This window comes from Spodoptera frugiperda, chromosome 25 (assembly GCF_023101765.2).
Source record: "Spodoptera frugiperda isolate SF20-4 chromosome 25, AGI-APGP_CSIRO_Sfru_2.0, whole genome shotgun sequence".
Classification (NCBI taxonomy): Eukaryota; Metazoa; Arthropoda; class Insecta; order Lepidoptera; family Noctuidae; genus Spodoptera; species Spodoptera frugiperda.
Window position 1 is genome coordinate 15,638,944 of NC_064236.1, and position 27,729 is coordinate 15,666,672.

At 36.4% G+C, this 27,729-nt stretch overlaps 1 protein-coding gene across 21 annotated transcripts in view; it reads left to right on the forward strand.

Annotated features, from left to right (window-relative positions):
• LOC118267499 (disco-interacting protein 2) overlaps window positions 1–27,729 on the forward strand; it is a 118,452-nt gene that overhangs the window by 86,226 nt on the left and 4,497 nt on the right. For 4 of the 21 annotated variants that reach the window (XM_035581533.2, XM_035581567.2, XM_035581591.2 and 1 more), the window contains 13 exons: window positions 5,837–5,965; window positions 8,635–8,898; window positions 12,287–12,414; window positions 13,620–13,920; window positions 14,108–14,419; window positions 16,182–16,374; window positions 20,341–20,553; window positions 20,977–21,146; window positions 21,226–21,429; window positions 21,713–21,934; window positions 23,362–23,576; window positions 26,373–26,604; window positions 27,535–27,644. In XM_035581533.2, the coding sequence (XP_035437426.1) occupies window positions 5,837–5,965; window positions 8,635–8,898; window positions 12,287–12,414; window positions 13,620–13,920; window positions 14,108–14,419; window positions 16,182–16,374; window positions 20,341–20,553; window positions 20,977–21,146; window positions 21,226–21,429; window positions 21,713–21,934; window positions 23,362–23,576; window positions 26,373–26,604; window positions 27,535–27,644 (2,693 nt within the window). The remainder of the gene's footprint in view (window positions 1–5,836; window positions 5,966–8,634; window positions 8,899–12,286; window positions 12,415–13,619; window positions 13,921–14,107; window positions 14,420–16,181; window positions 16,375–20,340; window positions 20,554–20,976; window positions 21,147–21,225; window positions 21,430–21,712; window positions 21,935–23,361; window positions 23,577–26,372; window positions 26,605–27,534; window positions 27,645–27,729) is intronic. The other 17 variants (XM_035581559.2, XM_050703937.1, XM_050703934.1 and 14 more) reach the window with 11 other exon arrangements.

Consider the following 27,729-nt stretch of genomic DNA (forward strand, 5'->3'; position numbering starts at 1 on the left):
TACCGGAGAATAACCGGTAATATACCGGTAAAAGTACTCGATTGAAATCAATCGGTTGTTAACCGATTAAACTCCGGTGATCATATTATATCTAAATGGAATATTTTTATGTAAAAAAATATTATTTTTCAATACTATATTGATACTACTAAAATAATAGAAATATTTATTAACCATCAGTTTTTAATTTAATACATAATTAAGATAATTTATTTACTGATTTGCTTCTTTCGAATGATATTAATTATTTTGGTCATCAACTCAAAGCGCTCTTGGCCGTTTATGTGGTTCAATTCACTTGCTACTAGCTTTCCAAAGAGTTCAGGGTTCGTTGAAGTCCAATTTTATTATCTATTCTGTTTTGTTTTTCAATTAATAAAAACTTGATTTGAAATTAATGGTTTTCATCACCGGTTATCGCCGGTGAATCTCCGGAGATCGGCAAATCACCGGTGAATTTCACCGGTACGCCAGATTTCGCTCCGGTGCAAACCACTAGCTCTTGCGGAGAGGGTTTAGACAAATCTCCGTAAAATTATTGTCCATCACATAAAAAAAGGGCTAATCAAAGAAACATTTAGAAATCTTTACTTACTTTTGCATAAATTCCACCATTAGCTCATATTGGAGTTGAATCGTCCTCATTTTAAATGTAACATGTTAAAATTGTTATTTATTTACATAATATAAAATAACAAACAAACAACCTAATATGTTATTAGTTATCTAATATATACCTCTTGGATCCGACAGACAAACTACATATATAGTTTTGTCGGACTGTATACTAGTTTATAAGTTCATAACATGTACCTTTTTAATAAATAAAATAAATAAATAAAATAAATAATAATAAACCGGCAAATGACAAATGTCGGCGGTGATGTCAAATACGACGTTCGGAAATCATAAAAAAAATTATAAATTTATGAAACTAAGTACTTTTTTTTTCATAGATAATGTCACGTTATATTTCTCTTAACTCGCTTTAAGAACTTTTTGCACATAATTAATATTTATTTAATAAATATTATTTCATAAAACGTGTAGACAAAGGTTGAAATATATATATAAATTTAATTTAGTTTTCAGACGAAATCTTTATGCTCAATAAGTCATTCAAATCGTTCACTTGGCTGCTTCTCTAGTTTACATTAGCATGACGTCACTATCGAATTCGATGCGAGCTCTCGATAGTTGAAAGAATAGGCTTCGTGCTGCCACACTCCGTTAACGTCTCATGACGTATCGTCATCTCGATACGTTTACATTACGAATGCGATAGTTATTCGTGCTTGGCGCTCTGGTCAAATTTTCGCACATTTTTAATTAAAATACAAAACAGAAAATACATTTAGATTTCAAAATAACCTGTATTTAATTAAAATTATCTTTTTTTACTAGGATCATAACATAATTGCGACTGAAAAGGCTAGAATAAAACCTCAAAAGACCATTTAAAATGTAGAAGCAGTATTTTGATATTTTCGGTAGAAGAGCACAATATCTCTAGCTCGATAGAAATACAAGATATTACTGTTCATTAACTGTTCTTAACAAAAAAGATCTTTCTGTATAAAATTGTTCACGTATTTTAATATTCAATCACCAATAAGGAGCCATAGTACAACAGGGTACAATGTAAGTACAAATATTGAATTTATTACACGGGCTTCTATTCTGTCTACCCAAAACACCAATGGAAATAAAAATTAAAACCATTGGAAGTAAAGTGTACATACATATCTGTACGGTGACGCCAGTACGCGTCAAGCGTAAAAACACGCTAAAATAACGAACATGAATATTTATTATATCTCATTGTTACATAGATATCCGAAAGCGAATAATAATAGAGAGGATGTGCATCAAACAAAAAGTAGCGTGTTCGTGTCGCTCGCAACCGACCGACCTTGAGCCTCGATATTGCTGTCTTAAGTTATGATATTTTAGCGATAACAAGCTAATAAACAGGTGAATCACTATTTTTACAAAAATATTATGTATTCGTTATGTGGCGTTTTATAAGTCTTTTCCAATTTAGTGAAACCAATTGATCCTAATTTAATACCAATTAATATTTCTCCTATATACATCTATCTATATACTAATATTATAAAGAGGTAAAGTTTGTATGTAATGTGTAATCCCTGGAACTAATGATCCAAACCTAAAAATTCACTGGTAGAAAGCTACATTATTCCTGAGTGCTATAGACTATAAATTATTTTTATAACATGTATATTAACCACAATTTTTGTGTAGCAAGTCGGACAGAAATAGCTCATAAAACAGAATAATAAGCATGCGCTGCCTAAACAGTTGCTTAAAATTTAAAACAATATATATAGGGGACAAATCAAACCTCACAAATTATCGCCCGATTAGCCTGGTATCTCATTTGTACAAAACATTTATTAAAGTAATAGAAAACAGAATATCCGAGAAACTGGACCAACACCAGCCAGCCGAGCAAGCAGGTTTCCGACGCGGCCTCTCTACCACAGACCATTTACACACCCTCAACCAAATCATAGAAAAATATTGTGAATTTAAGCTTCCATTGTACATTGCGTTCATTGATTACTCCAAAGCCTTCGACAGTCTCACCCATTCCTCCATATTCACAGCCCTACATAACCAAGACATTGACCTCACATATATTAACCTTTTAAAAAATATATATCACAAAAGCACCGCAGCCATTAAGCTACACAGGTTAGGCCAATCCTTTCCTATTCACAAGGGAGTCAAACAGGGTGACCCGCTATCTCCTAAACTCTTCACAGCGACTCTGGAAGAGGTGTTTAAAAAGCTTGCGCCATGCTGGAGCACGAGAGGCCTGGTCGTCGGGGAGAAGAGGTTAACAAACCTTCGATTCGCTGACGACATAGTGCTCTTCTCCTCTTCAGCATCAGAATTAGGCAGTATGATCAACGAACTCAGCAGAGCGAGCCTTGAGGTTGGATTAAAGATGAATATGTCGAAGACCAAGGTAATGACCAACAGCTCAAAACATAGGTTAGAAGTAGATGGAGTGGAGATTGCATACGTCCAGGAATACATCTACCTGGGCCAATTAGTCTCTTTCCAGGCGAGACAAGAAAAAGAGGTTGCTCGACGCACTGAGAACGCCTGGAAAAGCTATTGGTCCATGGGTGACATAATGAAAGGCAACCTTCCGTTAACATTAAAAAGGAAGCTCATGGACGTATGTATTCTCCCCATCCTCACCTATGGTGCACAGACCTGGTCTTTGACAAAACATCAGAAGTCCACACTCAAGGTTTGCCAGCGAGCTATGGAGCGCAGTATATTAGGAGTCCGATTATCGGATAGAATAAGGAACTCTACACTGCGCTCCAAAACTCAAATCGCTGACGTTGGTCAGAAAGCCGCAAGCTTAAAGTGGAACTGGGCTGGTCATGTCTGCCGCATGTCCGACGAGCAGTGGGCAAAACTCACCACTGAGTGGAGCCCACTAAACGTCAATAGACGTCGCGGCAGGCCCAGAAGGAGATGGCGGGATGAACTCGATGCCTATGAAAAGGATTGGCCACAGAAAGCTCTGCATAGAGACGAGTGGAAGAAGGGTAGGGAGGCCTTTGCCCTGCAGTGGGACGATCACGGCTGAAAATAAAAAAAAAATAAAATAAAATATGGCAATCTGGTTTGTCTTATTTCTATCTTTTACATTTTATCTCTTATACGTCTTTTATTGTTTAAAAAAATATATTTTCGGCTTACTTACTCTGGTTGATTATTTAAGCAACAAAATATTAATTATTATCAAAATAAATTATTTCAGTATCACAAGGACATCATACAGATAATATTTGCCATTTACAGTTTCGGAGATAATGTAAAATTACTAAAAAGCAAAATGCCGCTAGCACAATTAACACGCTTTGTGCGGACGTCTCTCGATTTTGGTTAGAGTTAATTGACGTGCACATATTTAGCCTAAGAGTATTTTCATGCTTTCTTTTTAAATCGGTCCTTAAGTGTTGCTTCGGTGGTGGTTGATGGATAAATTGACTCCCAAGACGTAATACTAGCACTTACTTACTACTCAGACATGTCAATCTTCATTGAGTACACAAGACCGAGTCTGCTGATATTACCTACTCCAGGTTGGTTTGAACACTTAGGGAGTGTCTTACAAAAATGACACTGATTTACGATTTACGATTTTGATACTTTCTAAAACAGTACATCAAGAGTTTTTGTGTATTTAATACTCAAAGGAACTATAATATATTTTATGTTTCAGAGATACGGCTGTAAGAGTATTAGGATCGCTATCGTTTTTAACTTAGGCTGCTAGTACTGTTGGCATGACTTGTAAACGCAAACGCGTATTATTAATTTGACACTGTTTCTATGCACATCGAGGTTACACAAATTACGAGAAATTACGCGTCCTACTCATGCCTACATACCGGCCGTATATACCGCCCGTACCGCCATATTGGATCGTAATTCCATTTCAGTTACGTGTGACAAATCTGTTCCTGAATTATACATCATATAAACAATATTTTGTAAATCTTATTATTTAAATTCAGCCAAACTTTGTTCTTAAAAACTTCGTACATGAAGTCTTGATGTAAATCTTCTTAATACTAAAATATCCTAGAAATAGTATAGTGTCGATTACCTCCCGCCGTCGTCGTCTGTTTATTCGACAAATGTGCACAATTTCAATTATATCATTATTGTTATACAAGAAATACTGAAAACAACATGTATTTGTTATAGTTAGCTTACTATAAATGATTATTCCACCATTTAAACATCAATGCTGTAAATATAATATATGAAATACTTATATTAAGTGTATTATTAATGTATACTGTCTACTGTGTAAAATTAGCTTTACTAAATGTAAACTTTCTTCTTGATTGATTTCTACTGTAGAGTTTGTGGTGTAAGGAGACTGGATCACATTACACTACAATAATCAGATGCTCAGTCAAATGTCTGCTGGTACAAAATACCCGCAGCGTGCCGATCACTCGGTTCTAATTCCTCTCAATTGACTGGCTCTTCCAGCGTTGGTGTGATGTTATCTCGGTCATCGCCGCATTCATCCGTGGTCTAATATGTTGCACTAATATTTCATTTGCATGAAGTTCAAGCTCTTTTATTGCATGCTCAGTTTACGTGTCAAATGTTTGCAACTTTTATTGCTCTGAAATTATCGTTTGTTAGTAGAATACGAAAACTTTTGACACGTTATACTGTATCAGATGCTTAAGTCATGCGTTCATGAGTGTGCTTTTAATTTTAATGTTAAATGTTTTATGTTAATTTTAATGTTTAATAATGCTAGATGTAATGCGGGTGTCGAAACGGTTTGGGGTTTGGTTTGGGATAGACCAATAGAGTTGTTGCAACTAAAATCTGAAACACTATTTGGTTAATTGATTGAACGCTGTTTTATATGCCTTTGATAAAGGGATACTCTCTGTTAATGGAATGGTGGTACTTTCATTAATGAAACTTCAGAGAATGAGTACCGGGACCGATAGTTTTCATTTACCTAGTTTTGAACTACCACTCTTTAGGAAATTGAATTCTGCTGTTTAAAATAAGCTTTGATTCTTTGATTGCGTTCTGTTTCCCCTGCTGTTTATTCGAATATTAAACTTTCCAGTTGCTTCATTTTCATTTGAATTTGTATAATTGATTTAAGTATCTTTAAATGAATGTGCCAGTAGTTTAAACTATTTATTTGCTGGTAGGAACTCAATAGGTGTTTGCATGCCATTATATTATTTTGCGCATAAAAAAATACATAAGAACTATTTTATAACGTGTTCTTGTTTTACAGAAGTGAGACAGGAGGCTGTCCAACAAGCGCTGGCTGAGATGCAGAACAGACCCAAGCCTTCACTGCCGATGCCCTCGAAGAGGACCTCCATGATGGCCAAGAGCCCTGACAGGGAGAGACATGACCTCTGTAAGTACTCACTATGAAACCCTCGGTTTTCCACTATGATTTGTCATTTTCGTATTGAAAGTGAATAACAAATTCCTAAAAAATCCGATACATATTATACTTGTTGAATGAGCTTGAGAAGCACTTACTTTGTCTTCTTTATATGTATGTCTCTTGATAAAGAGTACCTTTGGGAAAGACATGTCAAGTTGATACAGATTTCTAGTGACATTACCCCAAGTTCTGATCGTTTATTATTTATTATCTTATCGTTAATATTTTTACTAATTTAAAGTGCATAAATAAAAATGGTCTTTAAGTAGTGCATCAATATTATAAGAGAGATGAAGATATTCTTAGGAGAAATATGCAATAAAATATTTTTCGTGATGCTGAGCTCAATACATTCTCAAATACATTTGTGTGCTACAAGTGTAAGAATCCATGGTAAAGCGGATTACTGTCCAGATGCACCGCAAAGCGCTGGGCGTTAAAGTACAACGGGTCCGAGCTAAAACCGCAGCTTTTCCGTTTACAAGAAAAAATCGAAGTATGTAGTCTCCGGCTAAACAGCTTAGGCTTTAATTGTGGACTTTTTAATTTCGTAAAGTTATAGTCTTGAGTAGCATCAGGCAACTTTATGCCCACATAGCTGGACCACAACAATTTTGTTGCGGAAAATAATTTTCACATAATTGGAAAATATTCCACGATATTTTCGTGGAGGCCATATCCGATACACGGATCGATGTTATCAAACCAGAATGTAATTACGTGTCGCTTTATTTTGCTGGAATATTTCCATCTCTTTGAATAAAATCGGTTTCACAGGGTAATTGAATACAATTATGTCACTTTTCAAGCCACAGCTCGGCTGCTAATATAATTTAAAGTTTATATTTGGCTGGGAACTGGTTGAAAACCATCAAGTCTGTTATGATAGCACCGGCACTAGTTTTAATGAAGTACGAGTACCTTGTACACTGCGCACTGGTTAATTAGTAGGAAGTTTAAGCAGTTTGTAATAATGGTGTACTAAAAACTAGTCCACAATTTTAGGGAATTCATTTGTTCAATCATCAATTCGTATGTTCATACCCTTCATACAGTAAAATATTTTATGACAAGAAACTTACTTCTGAAAAGAGAATAAAAAAAATATTCAGAAATTATATTATTTATTTTAAATTGAAGAATTTGTTAATTTGGTGCAAGGTATTACAAAATCATTAGAAAACATTCATATACAACGTGTAACAAAATACCCATATATGTACATCAAGAAGCCCTGATGAATACAGGTTGAATAGAATCTCTACACAAAGTTTCAGTTTAAAATTTTTACGTTTAAAAAAAATTAGTACCAATTTCTTGGTATCGCATAGTTCTTGGTTTCAAATCATACAAACGTGTCACAACCCTGCAGGGATCACTCGCTAATATTACGAAACATTTCTTCTGTCAATCTGATCGCCTAGTACCTGTCTACCTAATTTATATTCGCGCGGCGGCGCGATTGGAAAAATTCATAACTTGGTACCATGAAAACATGAGTTTAAAAAACCCTTCCCATATCGTTTGTTATGTTATCTAGAAACCGTGCATTTGATATGTATGTATACCCCCTTTTTGTTACACGTTGTATATGCCATTTTCTCTGCTATTGTGTCCAAATCTATGTCTTTGTTTTGTTTTGTTGTTTGTCTTGTCTACATTTTAATGTGCATTCTTGTTTTGATTATTTGTATCATATTTTGTCTCAAGTGTCATTATAACCTTTTATAAACGAGACACGTCCAATTTAGGGGCGTTTCTTTCCTCGTCGGGATGTTTAAATCCTATTTTTACTTGAATGTCCAGTATTAAATTCATATAATTGTAAACATTGAGAAGAGGTACTGACTTAAATACCGTGCGGTTCCATGGCTAGGTAAACACAACTTAGATAGTCCATAATGGTTTCCAATACCTCTTCCAGCGATGTAAGCCGTCTAACTAGCTTATGCATACTAGTTGGAGCGCTAAGAACAATAGATACTGTTGAGTTATCGGTTTCAAATTTTGCTAAGATTCAAACTAATGCCAAGATGCTATGTTCCAAAATGTTAAACGTTACCTAACGTTTTAAACTTAATTCAGGTACCTACCTGAATTAAGTTTAATTGTAAATTATCAAACGAACATACTTTTATTGATTTTGATGAAGGTTCAATGTACGTACCTACTATGTGTAGTTGGTACCTAGAAATAAATTTTATACGCCTTAAAAAAATTCGGTGTTCATTACACCGAATTTTTTTTTATGTTTTAGTGTGAAGTACAGTTAGAGCAACTCGTTAATAAAATTCTTATGTTTCGTACTTATATGTAAATTACATAGATTACGTTTTCGATTTCTGTTCACTAACGAAGCTCTTGTTTACAAACTTTATTTGCATTTTAGTAGATTTGATTGGTTCTATATAACTTTTCGGACTTTGTTCAGTGGACAGGTACGGTAATACGTTAGGTATATATAGATAATGAGGATCTCCACGCATCAATTTGAGATGTCATCAGGACCGGTGGCAACGATACATTTAAATATTAGTAGGTTATTGTGATGCATGATTTGTAAGAAAAGTAAGTTAAACCTTTACTCCGGGTGGTGATTGATGGGTTAAGAGTTCATTGTGTTTGTCCTGTGTTAGCCTCATCATCGGACGAAGATTCTTGTGCCGGCGACACGGAGCTGCCGCCGCCGCCGGAGCTGGGCTCGCCCCCGGCCCGCCGCCCCGCAGCTCCCCACCCTCGTGCACATCCTCATCCACTGCCACAACCCCATCATCTCCGGGAGAAGAGACATACTCCGAGGGATAGAACTGAGATGCGCGACCGAACGGAATTACGCGATCGCACAGAGTTACGTGAACGTACTGAGATTGATCTCTCCGAACTTACGCATTTGCCTGCTTGTAAGTAAATCTTTCGAATACTAGTATGGGAGTTTTAGGAAAGGACTACGGCTATATTTCACTAACCCCTGGTGGCTTGATTTATGTTTTATATGTTACTCTATGTGAAACATCCAACCATCCATAATTTCCATCGCAATCATGTTAATGTGGTAACGGTTAATCTTTTAATATCTTTATACTACTATCTACAAATAGCCAAAATTAACTTGTATTAAACGGTGAATGGTGCTGAATAATACTAAGTAGGTATTAATAGTACTACGACTATTAGGATACTGAAATTCACAGTAAAACATCAGTTGCGCGCTGTGCCGCCCAAGCAGTGGCGGCGTTAATTGACTTGCCAATCATTTCCGCGCTGGCAGGTACAAATCAGTTATTGGGCAGGCGGTTTTAATAACTGGGTTCGTAATAAAACTTTTTACCATGTAAAAGTTACACCGCGAACAAGCTGTAAAAAAATACTACGGCTTTACGCGGCATTTATACTGCTTAAAATGAAAATGTCCTTAAAGTATGGCAATATTTTTTCAGAGGTTCTATTAGGCTTAATCGCTTAACTATGTAGTTGTCCTAATAAAATTGAGAACACATTATGGCGGAAAAGCCACATCCGTACAAGCTGTAGTTTATTTTTTAAAGCAGGAAAAGTCATAGTTCTATTTTTGGACAGTTCGGCAGACATTCTTAGTCATTATTCTTCCTAGTTTGTCATATTTATATATTGAAAGTCAACAACATCCCGCCCCCAAATATTTTGTATTACTTCTCGAAATCTTAGCATTTAACGATCTGCAAGTTCTCTTACGGACTACATAATTTTGATTTTTTTTAAACGAAACTGTCCATCCAATGGATTCAAACTTCTGTTATGATATGAGTGAATCATCTTACCGTCAACTATCTTGTGTTGAAATATTATCATGTAGGTGACTTATTTTGTTATATTTACTTAAATTCAGAACTTATCAGATTGCTGCAAGTTTTATGATAACCACTTCTTCGTTACATTTATTCCTGAAGTATAGGATAATATTACGGAAAATCTCCTTATTTATTTATAAAAATACTTCAAAACTTCTATGTCCTACAACTAACATTTAAATTTTCTTAGAAAAACATCAGTGACTAAGTAATCATATTCAGGAGTTTACAGTACAATAAATGAATCATATTTTATTGAGTAAACTTATATAGTCAATAAAGATGTTATTCCACCATTTTCATTTAAAATAGTCATGCCACTTGCGTCAATTCAGTATGTAGGTAAATGATTCCAAATTCGTCAGTATAGGAAAACAGTTGATCGAAAACTGACAGGTTTACTCCTAGTCACTTCTCTAAATTTAATTTAAATAAAGATGTCTGTTTATAGTAGTGTGGTGAATATAAATTAATATACTTTTGAAGTTCAAAAGTGCCTTCCTGGTCTATTTGAAATAAATGATTTTGATTTGATATATATTCTAACGTGTTCGAGTGTTTATGTGGTTATAAACAAGATTACGTTACGTTAAAATTATAGACTTCTACGTTTGTAAGTGCAAGTTTTTGTTAATAATAACAAATATAGTTTCGTACATTATTTATTGACTAACATTGTTTTTTGTTGAGGAAAATACTCGTAACTATTCCTATAAACAGTTTAATGTGAATATTATTTTTATATTATGTATTACGCTATTGAACAATACAATCGCCTTTCAGCGTAATTGTATTCGATTTCTATAAATAACTTTTGGGCTTTCTTAGATTACAGTATTTATAAGCACATAAAGTAATACATCTTTACGCAGTAATTAAGCAGCTTATCTTGTAAATTAGGGTGGAAGTCTGGCTAATCGTACCGTACATTAATCGGGATCGATGAGGTGTCTACTCCCGCGTTAATTATTCCATTACTAACAAACTCATCGTGGTGCACGTAATGCTTTCGTTCCTGTTATAACTCGTAGTAAATTTTCCGTATGTAGTACCAAACTGTAATAACATTTCCTCCAATAATTGGCATCTCATTGGAAGCCCATTGAAAGCAAACATAAGGCAAATGGCGTGCCAAATGAATACTGTTTGGTTAAGTCCAATTTTCAAAGCCTTGAGCACCGGCGTAGGGTATCCAGCCTTTCGGTGTTTTACAGGTTGCTTTTTGGAGAGTGTGCGCAGGAATTACACGAACTAATTCCACCATCCCATTTCTTTCATCAAACAAGCCGTCGCACGGCTGGTATCCATCCTTACGTTGTCGAAACTTCTACGGTTCGGACTAAGCGTTTCGCTTTGTCGTTTATTCCGCGTACATGGAGAGACTGGAAAAATCTGCCTGCTGCGGTTTTTCCATCTGATTACAATGTGGGTGTGTTCAAGTCTAGAGTGAATAGGCTCTTAATAAACTAGTGCGCCTCACCATCAACGATTACATCACTACTTACCATCAGGTGGGATTGTAGTCAAGCATTAGTTTATATCGAATAAAAAAAAAATACAATGTTAAAATGTTTTTGTCATTTTAATTACTTACAATAATAGATTTATAATCGGCAACAAATGAGATGACATCTACTTGATCCACCTCTAACATACTGTTTCAACTAGTCAATATCAATATCAAATTCAGTGTGTTTGTTATGCCAAGGAAGTCTATTTGATCAACGTTATTTTGTTTACCTGGCCACTCAAACAGGTTTGCGGAAACGGCTTCAAATCGATTTTGCTTAATCACAGAAAGGACGGAGATTGCGATTTACTCGCCGCTGCAGTTTGTTGATAGATAGATTTCCATGTACAAATAACCATGTGTTAATATTAACAAGTGGGGCTTTCGGGTCGCAGTCTAGATTCTTATTTATTGATTCAATTTCTATTTCCACACCTGTTCTATTTGGGTTTACAAAAGATCATCGACTTATTATACTAAATCCGATCCCGGTATCTATGCACTTTTGCTTTGAGAATACGTTTCGTGTTTATACAAGGTTAGATTCGTTCGATTTTTTTTTTCAATATCATAAATATATTGGAGCGCAATAATTAACAAGTGTTAGTAGCCATCCAGGGGGAACTTAGCAGAGTAGGTAAGAGTCCGATAGGGATACAGACAGCAGACAGTCTGTACCGAGCTATCCAAAAATCTAAATTGTTCCTTTAAGGATTCGCTACGGATAAAATTGGGCACTTGTTTTAATCAAAAGCTCATCGCTTGACTGCTTTCTGTCTGCGCGGGCTCTTAAGCCAGGAACACACTAACCGCACTGTTGTTCTGTATCTTTTCATATTTTTTTTTGTAATAAAAATGTAAGCAAGATCCGTTCCATGGGTTCCGTGCGGCAGTGGTGTATTCTTGGCTCCGCTGGTAGGAGAGCCTTAGTAACTCGTAGTTTGTCATCAGACGTCCAGCCTGATGTGACTCATGCTTCATCAGGCGCCCGTCGCGGTGGAGCCCTGGTAGCAGACCGAGTGCAGTGCTACGCTCAGCCCGAGGACACCGGCACCGGCACCGGCCGATGGAAGGTAAGCGTAAGTAATGAAAACAAAGTATCTTTTATTTCACGTTTGAAGGGCGGTGGTGTGGTGGCTCTCGGATAATCCTTTGACTGCATGTACGTCAGAGGCAGTAATGTTTTATTGGTGTTAAATACAATATCTAATTTTTGAGGATGGGTATCCTCAAAAATCAATAATAACATTTCTGTAAGCTATCTTAGACTCTTTAACTTCACTGCAAGAACAAGTAGGTCTACCTACTTGTTGATGCCTACGCTATCGATACGTCTGGTAACAGTCAAGTATTGAGGGGCATTGTCAGCGAACCACATCAATTGGAGTTCAATTTAAATGCAATTACAATGAGCCGATAGATTTGATTACCAGACAATACGTAACTATTGTTTAGACTATAATGCTATTAATATGGCTATTACTAGACTAATAACGTTTAGTAGCACAGTGCATATAGTACTGAATATTGATGATTATTTTTTTATCTATACCGTAGAAAGAGAAGCAAAAAGCGCAAATTATAAGATTATATGCCATAAATAAGATTAACATTGTTTAGTATTTTACGATGCACGATTTATTAATAGCATCACTCCTCGAGACCGTCTCATGACACGATCTACAAACTGTTTAGGAAATATTCTAACTTGCACGATTTACGTTGTATTCCCAATACAATCTAACCGGGTGTGTCATCAGAATACTGGGCTTTGTAGACATCACGGCTAGTCTGTGTTTGACAAACAATTTCCTTTTCGCTCGCTGTCGTCGTGTGGTTGACCGTCATCTGTTAAGACCCAGCACGTTTGCGGTAGCTGCCTTTGCCGGACAATGGATTACATGGCATGAGGTCCAAATCGATAAATTGACTACGAGCTGCACTTAAAGATAATCGGGGTGGAACCACAATGTATATTGTTGTGACAGGCTTTTAACTCCTTTACTCTTAGGTTACATTTTGTAATGCATTGCTTTGGTTTTTGCTTGATCTATTTCCATGCGAAGTTGGTAAATAGATTTTAGGAGCATGTTTATAATCGATGATACCTAAGTACCTAAGTAAAGATAAATATCGTTGTACAGGAAAATGGGAGTCCGTTTAGTCTTTCTTTCACTGTGACAGTGACACAATATCAAAATTGAGGTTCCAAAGACTAAACGGTCCTCATGCAATCGCATAGTGTAAATATTTCTTAAATTCTAAAATATATCATATCGTGTAGGTATCGGCTAAAATACAGCAACTGCTTAATACGCTGAAGCGCCCAAAGCGCCGCCCACTGCCAGAATTCTACGAGGACGACGACATTGAGCTCGAGCTGGCTGCCAACCCTAAGGATCCTAATGCTCCGAAGCCAGAAGGCGGCACCATGACCCCAGCTGTGGGCGAACAGCTCGTGGTCCCTTCAGGGCTGCCTCGCAACCTTGAAGCGGCACTGCAAAGATATGGAACAGCTTCTTTCAAAGCTAACGTTGCCACAGTCTTAGATCCAAATGGAAAACTCAGCAACTCGCTTAATTATGGTAAGTTGTTACTTTTTTATTTCATGGACAGTTTGACTCATTGTTTTGTAATCACCGTCATGTTGATGCTTTTATTTTTCCTTGTTTTACTTTATTGATGTGAATTATGTTTTTTTTTTCTGTAAAAATTAATGTCTTATTACATTCGTGAATAGTCAATTTAATATTAAACATATTTTCCTCGTAGGAAAACTGCTAAGTCGATCACTGAAGATCGCCCATGCTTTGTTGAACAAAACGTTCACCTCGAAGACCAGCAGTGGTGGACCTTTGACAGGAGATAACTCCATCAAGCCGGGAGATCGCGTGGCACTAGTTTATCCGAACAATGATCCCATAAACTTCATGTGCGCATTCTATGGGTGTCTCCAAGCGGGCATAGTGCCGGTCCCAATAGAAGTTCCGCTGACTCGTCGTGACGCTGGCCTGCAGCAAGTTGGTTTCCTGCTTGGTTCCTGCGGAATTCAGTATGCGCTCACTTCTGATAACTGCCTCAAAGGTAAGAAACTTCTAATGATTTCGATATTTGTTTAGAAAAAAGTACACAAATTGATTAAGATATTCTCAAACAATAATCACCTAATCCTATTATGTAGCGACTCAAAGTTAGCTACCTAAATACCTTAGCGGATTAATAAAACACCTCTACGTTCAAAAAACCAACAGAACATTTTACAACGCGGTGTACGTGGTAGTGCGCTTAGCGGAAAGTTCAAATCGAATCCTCTGCAAACACTGCACGCTGCAGCAAGCTACATTGAAAATATTGGATTTCACTTCCTACACATCATCGTTGGTGTTTCCTATGCAAAATACTTCAAATAACTGCTTCAGATTTTGTTAAATGTAGAATAAACTGTTCAGAGTCGTTCTTTTTGTGTGACGTAACGTTTAAAATATATTGGCATTAATTTATTTCGAGGGCGAGAGTACTTTTCAATACTTGTTTATTCTCACATCCGAATTCAGAATCTTGTGCTACCTAGGTACTAAGTAGTCGCTCTTCCAAAGTCTTCAAACCTTACAAACTTATTAAACCGATAAACTCCTAGCGCCTTTAATCCTACATGTAAATAAATCCATGTGTTTCTAAATGGTACGAACAAACGTATTCCCGTCTGATTGTTCAAGTCGTTGACAAATGGGACCTGTACAAGCAGCATTACTTCTAGCAGTTTACCGATTCACGCTATCGAATAAATTCAGACGGAAAAGGCGCAGGCAGCCCGTAGACTGCACTATAAAATGAGCAACCGTTTAAATCGCTGTTACGCCTCATTGCAGTACTATGCAGTATTCATAGACGATCGCATACAAGTAATCCGTGTACCGAGAAATCTGTCACGAAAATTAAATAAAGACGAGCAATGTTAGCACAACATTAACACCGAAGAGGCTTCGATGTATTAGAATAATGCAGTAATACTGGTAACACAAAACTTTGTCTGCCATTGAATGCAACCCCAAGTGCATACATATTAAGATTGTCAACGCAGCGTGTTCCCTATACAGTATGCATTGTTCTCTTCCTTTTCTGTCTGGCATGAATATTCGGCCGTCTTCACTTTACGTTGCTGCTCCGAGTAGGCGCTGCGCATTCAAGTGCGAAAATTGCACGTTACCTCCCCACAGAGGTTTTGAATCGATTATGGGCATACATGCAATCCATTAAATTAAAATCATGTGGTCGTCATTGAGTATTATATTAATGGACGGATTAAAACCTATGTATGGTTTTGTGAAAGTAATATTCCACCTATTTGTCCACCGCAATACAACATACCGAATATCTGAAATTAAAGCAAACTATTGAAAAGGTTTTCATTTTTTAAATCCCCCTTTCCGCTCGGTTAACATGAATGAAATGTTTTAAAAACGAAACATGTTTCAAAAATAATATTTATGTTGTACCCGGAGAGATTAATCAATTTCAATAACTGCTCGGTATGAATTTGTTGTTTAATTACAGGTAAAGCCGCTTATATTCTATGTATTTAATTTTAGTTTTGGTAATAATTGTCGTATTTCAACGTAACAACTCATTATGATTGGCGTTATCAGGAACGATGCAGTTTTGAAATGATCCCTCTCTAATTAATCGCCCCGATAGGCTTATGTCGCACGAGCTCAAAGCTTTGAATTACAGTCGGCTTACTAGGATCATTTTATTTGTTTGGATAACAGGAAATAATATGAAATAGTGCCATGAATACAAAAAGTCTGCATATTCTAACAATTTCTTAATATATTCCTTGTACTAGGTCTGCCAAAGACATCATCTGGCGATGTGGTATCATTCCGTGGCTGGCCGTCCCTGCAGTGGGTGTCGACTGAGAAGTTGCCGCGACCGCCACGCGATTGGATCCCTCCTCCAAGACCCGCAGAGGACAGCCCTGCTCATATCGAGCATACTTCAGCTGCTGACGGATCTGCTATGGGTGTAATAGTCACTAGGTAAGCACATATTTACGTATCATCGTAATCACCATTAGCAGGAATGACGCACTCTTGATTAAAAGCGTTCCTGCACTGAAAGGGTTTGCGTAACCCTCACTTAGCTGACGGCTTAGAAATCACTTGAAGTTCCATCAAGTGTCGCATGACATACCCGACTCTACTATATAGCTAGGATCTAAACATATTCAGAGCAATTTCGCTCAATAAAACCATACAAAGAAAGGGCTCTTTCATAACGTGAAAATAGAATAAAATCGTCCGTCAGTCAATTACCGGCGGCTCGTTCCATCGTTGATTTAAATGGAGAGTATGACAAAAATGACTACGATACTATTTTAAAAATGAATGTGATGTTTCAGAGTTATTGCTAGATTGTTATTTACCTACCAAGGGAGCTTAAGACCTGTGTCATTATCATCGTCTTGTATCGAGCTGCCGTCGTCGCCCACTGCTGAATGCAATCCTCCCTCGACAACCACCAACGTGATCGCGCATAATAAGCACCACATACATTAATTATTACTAATACACGACAAACAATATTTGTGCTTTAAAGTATTTATAATATAATGTCAAGAAAAACCGCAGATTGCTACACGTCTACAATATTTTCCTTACATTGAATCATCTAGTATGTAGGTCATCAAAATTGTTTACCGGAATTAGTAAGATATTAGTTATTTCTTTATTTATTCATTATTTTAGTTTAAGATGCTACAGTTATTATTGAATATTTAGGTAGCAACCAACGCAAATCGACGGTGAACACTCAAACACTGAAATATAGTTTTACGAATGCGCACAATCGAAAACCGGAAAATCACACAAACGTTTAAATTCGGCGGAATGCCGGGAGAGCTGGAATGTAGACTGGAATTCCGGGGGCGATAACTCCCGCTGAGCCATTTAGTCGTCATGGACTCGATGAATGGCTTATAGATAACGTGGACTTCATTTTCCCAGTTGGACGTATAATTGTAACGATACGTTAGATTACCAATCAATATAAAACATCATACGTATGATACTACATGTTCAGTATTTGCCCGTAAACAAGTCAAGTCTGATTCGCATCCTTGAATTTGATGAGATCTATTGTATTCTAGGCCGCCTACACAGTTATTGAAAGATCAATGTGATTACCAAATTCGTTAATAAAAATTGATTAAAACTGCTCGCTGTACCTGCCAGCATTGTTGCTCAGTTTTCCAAACTACTGTAAATGTTTGCCCATAAAGAAAATATTTCATGAACAATTGGCTTTTAGGAAACTAAAATCCAATCCGTATATGAACTAATCCATTATCCGTATGATTCGTATTTCGTAAAACAACAAACAGACGAACGAACGGCAAAAAATACCGCTTCCGTAACATTTCCATAGTCGGTCGGTTCATGAAAAATTAATAACATTTAAAATATCAAACGTGGAAAAGCTTTTCCCCGCCCCATCGCTGTGGTTTTCTCTTATTAACACCAATATGAAATTGGATTGACACGCTCCAACTGCTCCAAATAACAAAAAATAAAAACGGGACGTCTTCGTTAAAAATTACAATGAATTATGGCACATATATCTCATCATCTACAGTCACCGGACTGTTGCGTTAGTCTTCACTTTTCTTCAAAGGTCTTCAATTTGCATAGCTTTTATCTTATTTAAATGTTACCTGACGAACAGTTTAGTTGCGAAAGTGCGTGTTAGTGTTAGTCACCACTATCATTGTCTTGAATACCTTACACTTCGTTGTGCATAACTAATAAGTTGATGAAAAATACAATGCATTTTGTTTTTGATGACTTTTGTCACTTTTAACCCTGTTTCATGTGAAGTTGAAATTTGTATAAATTACAAATTGATAAAACTGCACTTAATAGTTGAAGTGTCCGACTATGCGAATGATATCCCAAGAGCACAATGCAATGAATGCTCCATTACATTCGTAAATGTTGAAATGTGATTATAGTTGTAGAATGTTGTAAATTTTCTGAGCTCTTGTGCGCTGTTAGTTCAGCAATAAAATATTTGTTTCTGCAAACACGTAACACTCACAACAATAGCTGGAATTTTAGAATACCAACATGTTACCACTTCAAGCTTGAGGAGGAAACTCTTATTTGTTATTTATATTGCAGTTAGGTATTACGTTGACTTCATTATTGGTATTTTTTGAAAAAGAAAACAATCATGTTATGTTCGTGTAACATGGAGAACTCTTTAAATCTTCCAATTTACTGGTCGATCAAACACAACATATTAATGTTGTGTTTGATCAAATTATGTTGATGTTCTTTAGCACGTTATAAAGTATGTCAAGTACAATAACGTTTATTGAATAAAACCGCGCGAAGGAGGCACGGGAAACGTTATTGTACGCAGGATATTGAACGAATCTACTTCACGACACTCCACAGCCTTGCGAACTGCGAGGTAACTTGACAATACCGGAGACATGTGAGTGGCTGCAGCCCTGCTCCACAATGGTTTAGCAACCAGCTTCACTGAAATGACTATTATACTAACAATACAACGCACGTCAGAACACCGTAGCCACGCAAATACCGTTGTAACGAGCAACTTCACAACATCTTTTGGTCATATCGGTATTAATTACCTAGTTACTGAAAATGAACGGCGCGGCGGTACGAGTACAGGTTTCTAACTTCGGCGTGAAGTACTTAGAGTTGAACAGTCTAAATACCTAACAAACAGCACCAATGTTCCTGAGAGGTATTAGCTAGCACTATGAAACTCCTTAAAGTTTACTATGATGTTTAATAGCTTTAAGGTTGTTTCGGCGCGCTTGACAACAACACTTTCAACAAAAGCCAAAAGATTTATAATACCAAATATAATATATAAAATATTTATATTGCCCTTTCATGTTTCGCAACACTTGGTTCGCAATTTTCATTTAGATACTCTCACGTACAACGTGTCATTACCTAGTGATGTGCTGCGGAAATTGACAATCTCGCTGTATCCATGCATAAACAGATTAATTATATGTAGATTCCGATAACCAAGGGAGATGTGCTCAACTAGTAGCAAGATTAAGGTGATTTGTGTTACCATATGTGTTATACGCGTTTCAACTGATCGAAGTGATTGTATGTTGATACCTGATACATATATCAATTGAGTTGATCTCTGAACAATGTTAAGCCCCTATAAATAAAAAAAAACTACAATACCAGATGATAAAAATAAAATATTTTCATTAAAAAAAAAACGAACTCCAACTAACCGTAGCTGATACGTGAAGGTCCTTGAAAAAAGTAATAAAATGCTCGACAGAGTTGCTCGCTTCAAATTGCAGTACAAAGTTGTTAACAACAATGTGATTAAACAGTTTCATTTTGTAGGGCTTCAAGGGGGAGGTTGCGAACACTAACATGTACGACTTACAGCGGAAGTACTAATTATTATCTAAAAACTATTTAACTAAGTATTGCTTTTAAGTATGTACATTAAAATATTCTCCTTGGCTGGTATGAATTTATTCACGACGAAGCAATTCTTTCAGTTATTTAAGCATTAGTTACCAATTTTAAAAATTCCAGAGCAGACATAATTTTGCAATACCTTTTTATCGGAAAATCTTAAGATCTTTCAATAAGGAAAAGTAAAGCCCTGCTTATCAGTCTTTTTATTTGTGAGCGCGAAATGTTGAAGATAAATTGTTATCTTAGTAGCGCTGCACTTTTAATCAAGTTAACAATATTTTATCTTAACGAGAACAGCAAAGAAAATACCGTCTTGTTTTTTCCTTGTTTTTACAAACTGTAAATTTGTATAAAATGATGTTTTTTTTTGTTTTTATGTTGTGTTTTTTTATGATGGAATTGTATTATTATTGTACCTACGTGGCGGAGTTAGTTTGTTGTTAGTTACACTACACCACACACACAGAAACGAGTGTTATTGTTGTCTCGCGTGCTACAAGGCAGATGTTTCCGCAGGGCGTCTATGCTGGCCCACAGCCGCATGCTGTCGGTGGCGTGCAACTACACGGAGGGGGAGCACATGGTGTGCGTGCTGGACTTCAAGCGCGAGACCGGCCTGTGGCACGCCGTGCTCGCCAGCGTGCTCAACGGAATGCACGTCATCTTCATTCCGTACGCGCTTATGAAAGTCAGCCCCGCATCCTGGATGCATATGATCACTAAGTACAGGTATTTATCGCAGGTTCCTCTATGCTATAAGTTAAACTAGTTACTAGGAATATTAAATTATGCACCAACTTTGGTACAACAACTGTTTATGTAACAGCCTTCGCTAACGAATACACTAATTATAAGCTTCTAAGAAACCTTCAACCTCAAGACAAGAGCAAGCTCTTAACAAACTTTCATAAAATTAAATCTAGACAGCATTGTAACAGCAACGCCAAGAACTAGTCTTGCTACTGAAAGGTTTCATTCAGCTTATTAAAATAACGGTAATTTATTTAAGAGAGCGCTAATCTCCTCCACTGTACATCGCTAAACTGATAAAGAAATGCTATACTTATTTTATGCTTACTAATTTACTTATTAATGTAGTACTTATTAATTTTCATGAAATATCGAAGCTATAATTTTCAATTTTGTGCACAGGGCCTCGGTGGCTATAGTAAAATCCCGCGACTTGCACTGGGGTCTGTTAGCCACTCGTGATCACAAGGAGATCTCGCTGAGCTCCCTGCGTATGCTGCTCGTCGCCGATGGTGCCAACCCGTGGTCACTGTCATCTTGCGACCAGTTCCTGTCGGTGTTCCAGAGCAAAGGTATGTGGACGATATCTGGCTTCTGTAGATATTGTTCTCTAGGTTGAGCTCAGGTATCAATATATTTTTCTGATGTTAGGTGTGCGTGGCGATGCTATCTGCCCCTGTGCGTGCAGTAGCGAGTCTCTGACTGTATGCGTGCGTCGCGCGGGACGCGGCGGCGCCTCGGCCGGCCGCGGAGTTCTCTCCATGTCTGGTCTATCGTATGGAGTAGTTCGCGTCGACGCCGAGAACTCACTCACTTCACTCACTCTACAAGATTGCGGTCAAGTCATGCCGTCATGTAAGTATTATTTTGATTAATTTATTAAAAGGTTTCCAATACATTTTAGAAAGCAACATGTTTTCATTCAAATAAAACCCACACACTCGAATAATTTGTTTGCAACAACATTTTAACAGAGAACTTTAAACAATGAAACCGCATTGTACATAAATAGGTACTGGACAGCGGTATTCTCGGTTGAATAAATTACATATTAATCAAAGAGATTTTCGTGTTATTTTACGTAGTCGGTAGGTGTTGGAACAACAATTTAATGTGAGTTTGTGTTGTTTGTGAACAGGCGTGATTGTGGTAGTGAAGATGGAAGGTCCAGCGTACCTTTGCAAAACTGATGAAGTGGGAGAGATTTGTGTGTTGTCTGGTGCAACCGGGTCTGGATACTGGGGTTTGCCTGGTCTGACCAATACTGTATTCCGCGTGCGTCCTCTTGACGCTGACGGCGAGCCCATCGGAGAAGAACATTATGTACGAAGCGGCCTCCTCGGCTTTTTAGGACCTGGAGGTAAGTTTACGACATTTCATTGTAGCACTCTTTGAATACTCTAAGAAAATGACCGAATGACGATGATTACATGTACGTATAATTAATAATAGTCCTTCGAATTGAATGCACAATGGACTTGAATAGTAAATCTGATGGTACCTTCAGTGATATCATGATATTAGATAATTGTTGTACAATCTATAAAATACTTATGTAAAAAGCAATCGGGAACTACCAAACAACAATAATGCAAGCCACCTGACAGCCACTCGTAAACATACAGGTATAAGTTTAATTGGCGATTATTTACACCTCAGTAAGTACACAGATATTTCCCCAGCAGTCGTAATTTACACAAGTTTTCAGTAAATAAATATCCCAAACGCCAGCCAGTGTATCCTCGTGTATACGCTGCTGGGTTAGGCAGCGGCTGCATTAGTAAATATATCAGTGGACTTGGTGATCAACTGGGCCACTTGGATCATTTGTACAATATTAATTATGCCTAATATTTTTGTGGCCAACTGGGCCGAACACACTTTGTTCTCGCGGACAAGAGTTTAGCATTGCTTCCGCGGGAAAAACTACGTAATTTATGTACACTTTCTGAAAATATTTTATGTCCTTTGACTACGATGCAAAATGGGTTTTAACTTTGCCATATTCCGCCCTCCCACTTATTTACCAATCGCCATGTTTGGCCGCGCCAGCTGAAATGAAATTTTATTTCCTCATGCAGTCTCTCATTTGATTCTGAATTTGTTGATTTTAGTCGAAATATCAGATCATATATTTTTATAAGATAGTGATGTGACAAAATACATTCTGATATTTTACTTTAAAGGCAGTCAAAATATTTCATCCGTGTAAGTTTTCAAGATTAAACTACGCGATATGAATTAAATATCCTCATTCAAAGTTAACCTCACAGGTCATCTAGAAAGAATCTGCGTTTAATTACATCTCATAGTCATTAGTGCTTCTTTAGTGCTAATTACTTTGGTAACTTTAATAACTTTCCATCTTTCGTGAAGGCAATGAACTGATCGTCGGTGTCAGATTACAAATGTCAAACTTATTGTAACGGCAAATAAGCATTGAGATATTAAAAACTGAAATTCTATTCAATGAAAGAAATAACTTGAGCAGTTTTAAATACCTTTGTATAGTATTCAAATTAATTTCTTAACTTTGATGTTATAATAAAATATATAAAAGACATAAAATAAGAAAACTCGATAGAGTTCGAATATATTTTTACAAATTCTCAGTCAAGACAGAATACTACGATATAGTTCTTATTTGTTTTATGAAATCAGATCGCTACACATTATATATAATAACTATAATTCTTGTAAATCAAGATCTGCAGTGGCAACGATTAAAAAAGTAACACAATGGTAAGAATATGCAAAAAGAATTGATTATACTCAAAACATTTTCAGGTCTTGTATTTGTATGCGGTTCACGCGATGGTCTGATGACGGTCACCGGTCGCAAGCACAACATGGATGATATAATAGCCACAGTGCTGGCAGTGGAACCTATGAAGTTCATATACCGAGGACGTATCGCCGTCTTTTCCGTGCGAGTGCTACGTGATGAGAGGATCTGCATTGTCGCCGAGCAACGCCCGGACTGTGGCGAAGAGGAGGTACGCGTATGTTCCTTTCTGACTAGATGTTGTACTTATAGTGACATATATTTCTTCTTTCGTACCGTTTCTATCTCATCATCATCTCCTTCCTCATATTCAATTGGCTTTTGTTTTATTTACCAGGTTCTACGATAGTACCTACAGTTTTCATTATGTAGACGCTGTATCAAACCATTTATCAATTAATTTATAAAGTTATTGAAATCAGTAAATTGTTTAGTTAAACTAATATTACTCAATGACTATTACTGACTGCCTCGTTGGCCGAGTGGTTGCAAGTGCGACTGCCGGGTAAGGGGTCTCGCGTTCGATTCCCGGGTCGGGCGAAGTAGTACTGGGCTTTTTTCGGTTTTTCGAAAATTTCTCAGTGGTAGCACGGAGTCTGGAAGTGTGCCCGGTATATGGCGATAGGCTCACCACACCACCTATTACATGGGACTTACAACATAGATTGTGGAACGTGGGTGTACATTGGCAAAATGTGCCATAATGTGCATTGTGCACCTTTGCCTACCCCTTCGGGGATTAAAGGCGTGACGTATATATTATTCAATATATATATTGCTCAATAATTGCAAACCAATTAATAGCGACACGGTGTTCTTACTCCAAACAAATTTATTATATCCTCTCTGGCGCGGTCGCTAGCAATGATATTCGCAAACATGTCAAATACTCTAACAATCTCCGGACTAGATGCAGTGGCTAATATTTGTCGAATGTAAATGCCAATGGCACAGTCAAATCAAACTCGGTTACATACCAAATAAATATCTATCAATATAATGATTTGTGTATACAAATGTACCAGAATACTACATTTAACAAAACAAAATTAAGGCAACATTCATTCATATACGTTATAAAAACAATAATTGCTGTTGCTTTAATAAAAGTAATATATTCATATTCCATTTTGGAACACAAATATATTTTATTAAAATAAACGAATTATAATTTTATTGTATTTAAAATATACACTGTTACTTAAAAATTATTACCCAACAATAAGTAACACACCACACTAACATACACAAAAACACACACAACTTTATCATAACACTCACTCACTCTAAATCTATTATTGCTTGTTTGTCATAAATAGAATATCTATAACATGTATTTACATATATGCTCCTTTTGTTTCTATAAATTTCTACTTTTAATCTACTAGCCTTAGCTTTTGTATTCTTAAGTTAAAAATACGAATAAAGAATTTATTTATTTATGTTATAGTTTTTATTACACACTTGCACACTCGGTAGAAAATGATTGTGGAAAAGCGAATATAATAATCGGTTTACAATGGATTAAGGTTTATTTTACCAAATGAATTTTAAGTTTACGTACCTGCCTGTATTTCAAATCATGAATAAAATAAGATTTTTCAAATAGAATAACTTTTGTAACGATAATGATTTTATACCTAGGTAGTACTAGTGCAAAAATCAGTACGATGTAACTCGATAGTAGTTTTGTCAATCACGTAATCAAATCGTCTCCGCGTCGACGTAGGCACTGGCGTTCATCAAGTAATATAGAAATAAGGCTAAATCAATATAGGTTGGTGTATCGCCATACTATCGGGGTCCTCATAAACGTCGCGACGAGTGCCGCTGATAAATACGCTATTAAGTATCAGATATTTTCGTAACATGGCACTTAGTGATAACAGTGTGCTGGCAAACTGCGACCAGTACAGTAATAGTACCAATACGAAGCGTGTCTCTGGATGACGATTTGCTAATATATATTGTATATTATGCACTCCATTCACCATTCATAATGAAATTGTAGATTATAGCAGAACACTTAAGAATAATACAACTGTTTTAAATAATGGTTTTATTGAGATTAATAATAATATTATGATCTCCCACTAAAATTATTATTAAATCGATTCTGATATTCATAATTTTAAATCATGTAGGTACATGTTTTAAACTTTACATATCAAATTGATAAAACCTTCAACAGAGCTGCACAATATTCCATTACTGCTTCCAAAACTAAATACATAATATATGGCCCCAGCTCCAAGCAGCTACTTAAAATATCTGAAAAAAGAAAAAAATATCCAGTACTTCATAAGACATATTATACGGCGAAAGCACATCACTCTTAGTTGAAGTTTTAATACTAAACTAGCCAAAGAGATACTATCATTAAATAATAATTTCTTAGAAAAGCATTTAATAGTTATAATAAAGCAATAATAATTTAATAAATTTCATCATAAAACCTAAACCAGCTTACCTGAATATGCATTTTACGATATCAATGACGTAAAATGTAACGGTATTAAAGTTTTGCCGAAGAGCAACGTGCAGTCTGGTCCCGGTCTAGATTGTGACTGACGCAGTCGCAGACTGGCGGGTTTGTAGTTTCATTTTTTATAACCGGAAGGTAAGAGACAGCAATAATAACTTCCGAATGTGCACGAATGCTGTCGTAAATTGTTCCGATGACGTTCTATTCATACGAAAGTTTTCGAATGCACCTGTTAGTGCAATTAATTTGCTTTAAAACTGTGTCATTTGACGGAAATATTCTAACATCCCCGTCATTTTAAATTTGTCGTTACTAAAATACAGTTGGGAAACTGTTACCGCCTGTTGCAGTCAATTTCCATATGGCGTCTGTTCAACTTTCCCGCCGATATAGAAATGTCATTCGTTTGTTTGCGTTCTTTCTCTGTCTCTCACACATTACTATACCTACACTAAAATTGCAATATTTGAAATATGTAAACACAAACTTGTTGATAAAAATAATGACTGGAGTTAATCTCGTTTACAGTCGTTCCAGTGGATGTCCCGCGTTCTTCAGGCGGTGGATTCTATTCACCAGGTGGGCATCTATTGCCTGGCCTTGGTCCAGCCTAACTACCTACCCAAAACTCCGCTGGGCGGGATACATCTTAGCGAATGCAAGCGTCGCTTCCTCGAAGGCACTCTGCACCCAGCCAACGTTCTGATGTGCCCTCACACTTGCGTCACCAACCTCCCCAAGCCGAGGGAGATCCATTCCGGTAAGACCTCATTCATTCTTAATGTTTAAGTTGATTTTAAGTTGTTGTGCAATTGCGATTTATTTTTGATCTTTTTTGTTTTTCTTTTTGGCTCAAGTTTGTTTTCCTACAATTATGTAATTCGTTTAACAATTTTTTTAACGAATACTGGGCATTCTGACTTTTGATAGTTAATCACGCAGTACTTACATGAATTACCCTGTAGCATAATATAGTGTTGTTAAATCTTATTGAACTTTAACGATACTAAAAAAATACTTATTTAAGGATAACACAATTAACACAAAGTTAGTAAAGCGTAGCTATGCGCAATTTGCAACAAAGGCAATGGATGAATAAATATGTAACTGTTAGTAGATGTAATATATATATATATATATATATATTCTTGTATTGTAGTGCTCCAATATCCTTATTTTGCTAAAGGCCAGTGTTATTTTTCATCAAAAAACAGCACAGAACGTTCTAAGCGAAATTAAATATTTTATTATTCTGTTTATGAAGCGATCGCGCTATTTGTTGAACACATTTTAATAGTAAAACAAAATTCATTCTTAGCTGTAAGAGTTTTTTGGTTGGTTGATTTTTAGTCTGACACTCCCTCTCACCTTGCCCTGGCGAGAGAAGTCATTGGATGATTTTCCTTCCTAAAAATAAGCCGTAGCTGGTGCCTAAGCAAAATGTATACATTAATACTTCCCTGTTATTTTGTATAATGTTCTGTAACGAATGTAAAGGCTGGCAGTTTGTCGCATATTTTTATATGTCTGAAGATAATGAAATAATATGTTTATAGTTGAATTTTAAAATGATGAAATCTTACCTTCAAAGCTGAGTTATGATTTACCCATTCTATCATACCGTGTTTTGTAAACTTCATACAAATAGTATACATCATATTCATTCATTTTGTATTTGTAATATGTTTAGATGTGGGACCCGCTTCTGTCATTGTGGGGAACTTAGTGCAGGGCAATCGTCTCGCCTCCGCTCAAGGACGCGACATGGGTTACACTGACGATTCCGATGCTGCTAGAAAAGTACGTAAATTCATTTCTCATATACATACTTGATACTTTATGTTACAATTGTTTAATAAATACTAACGTCAATATTTTCTTACGT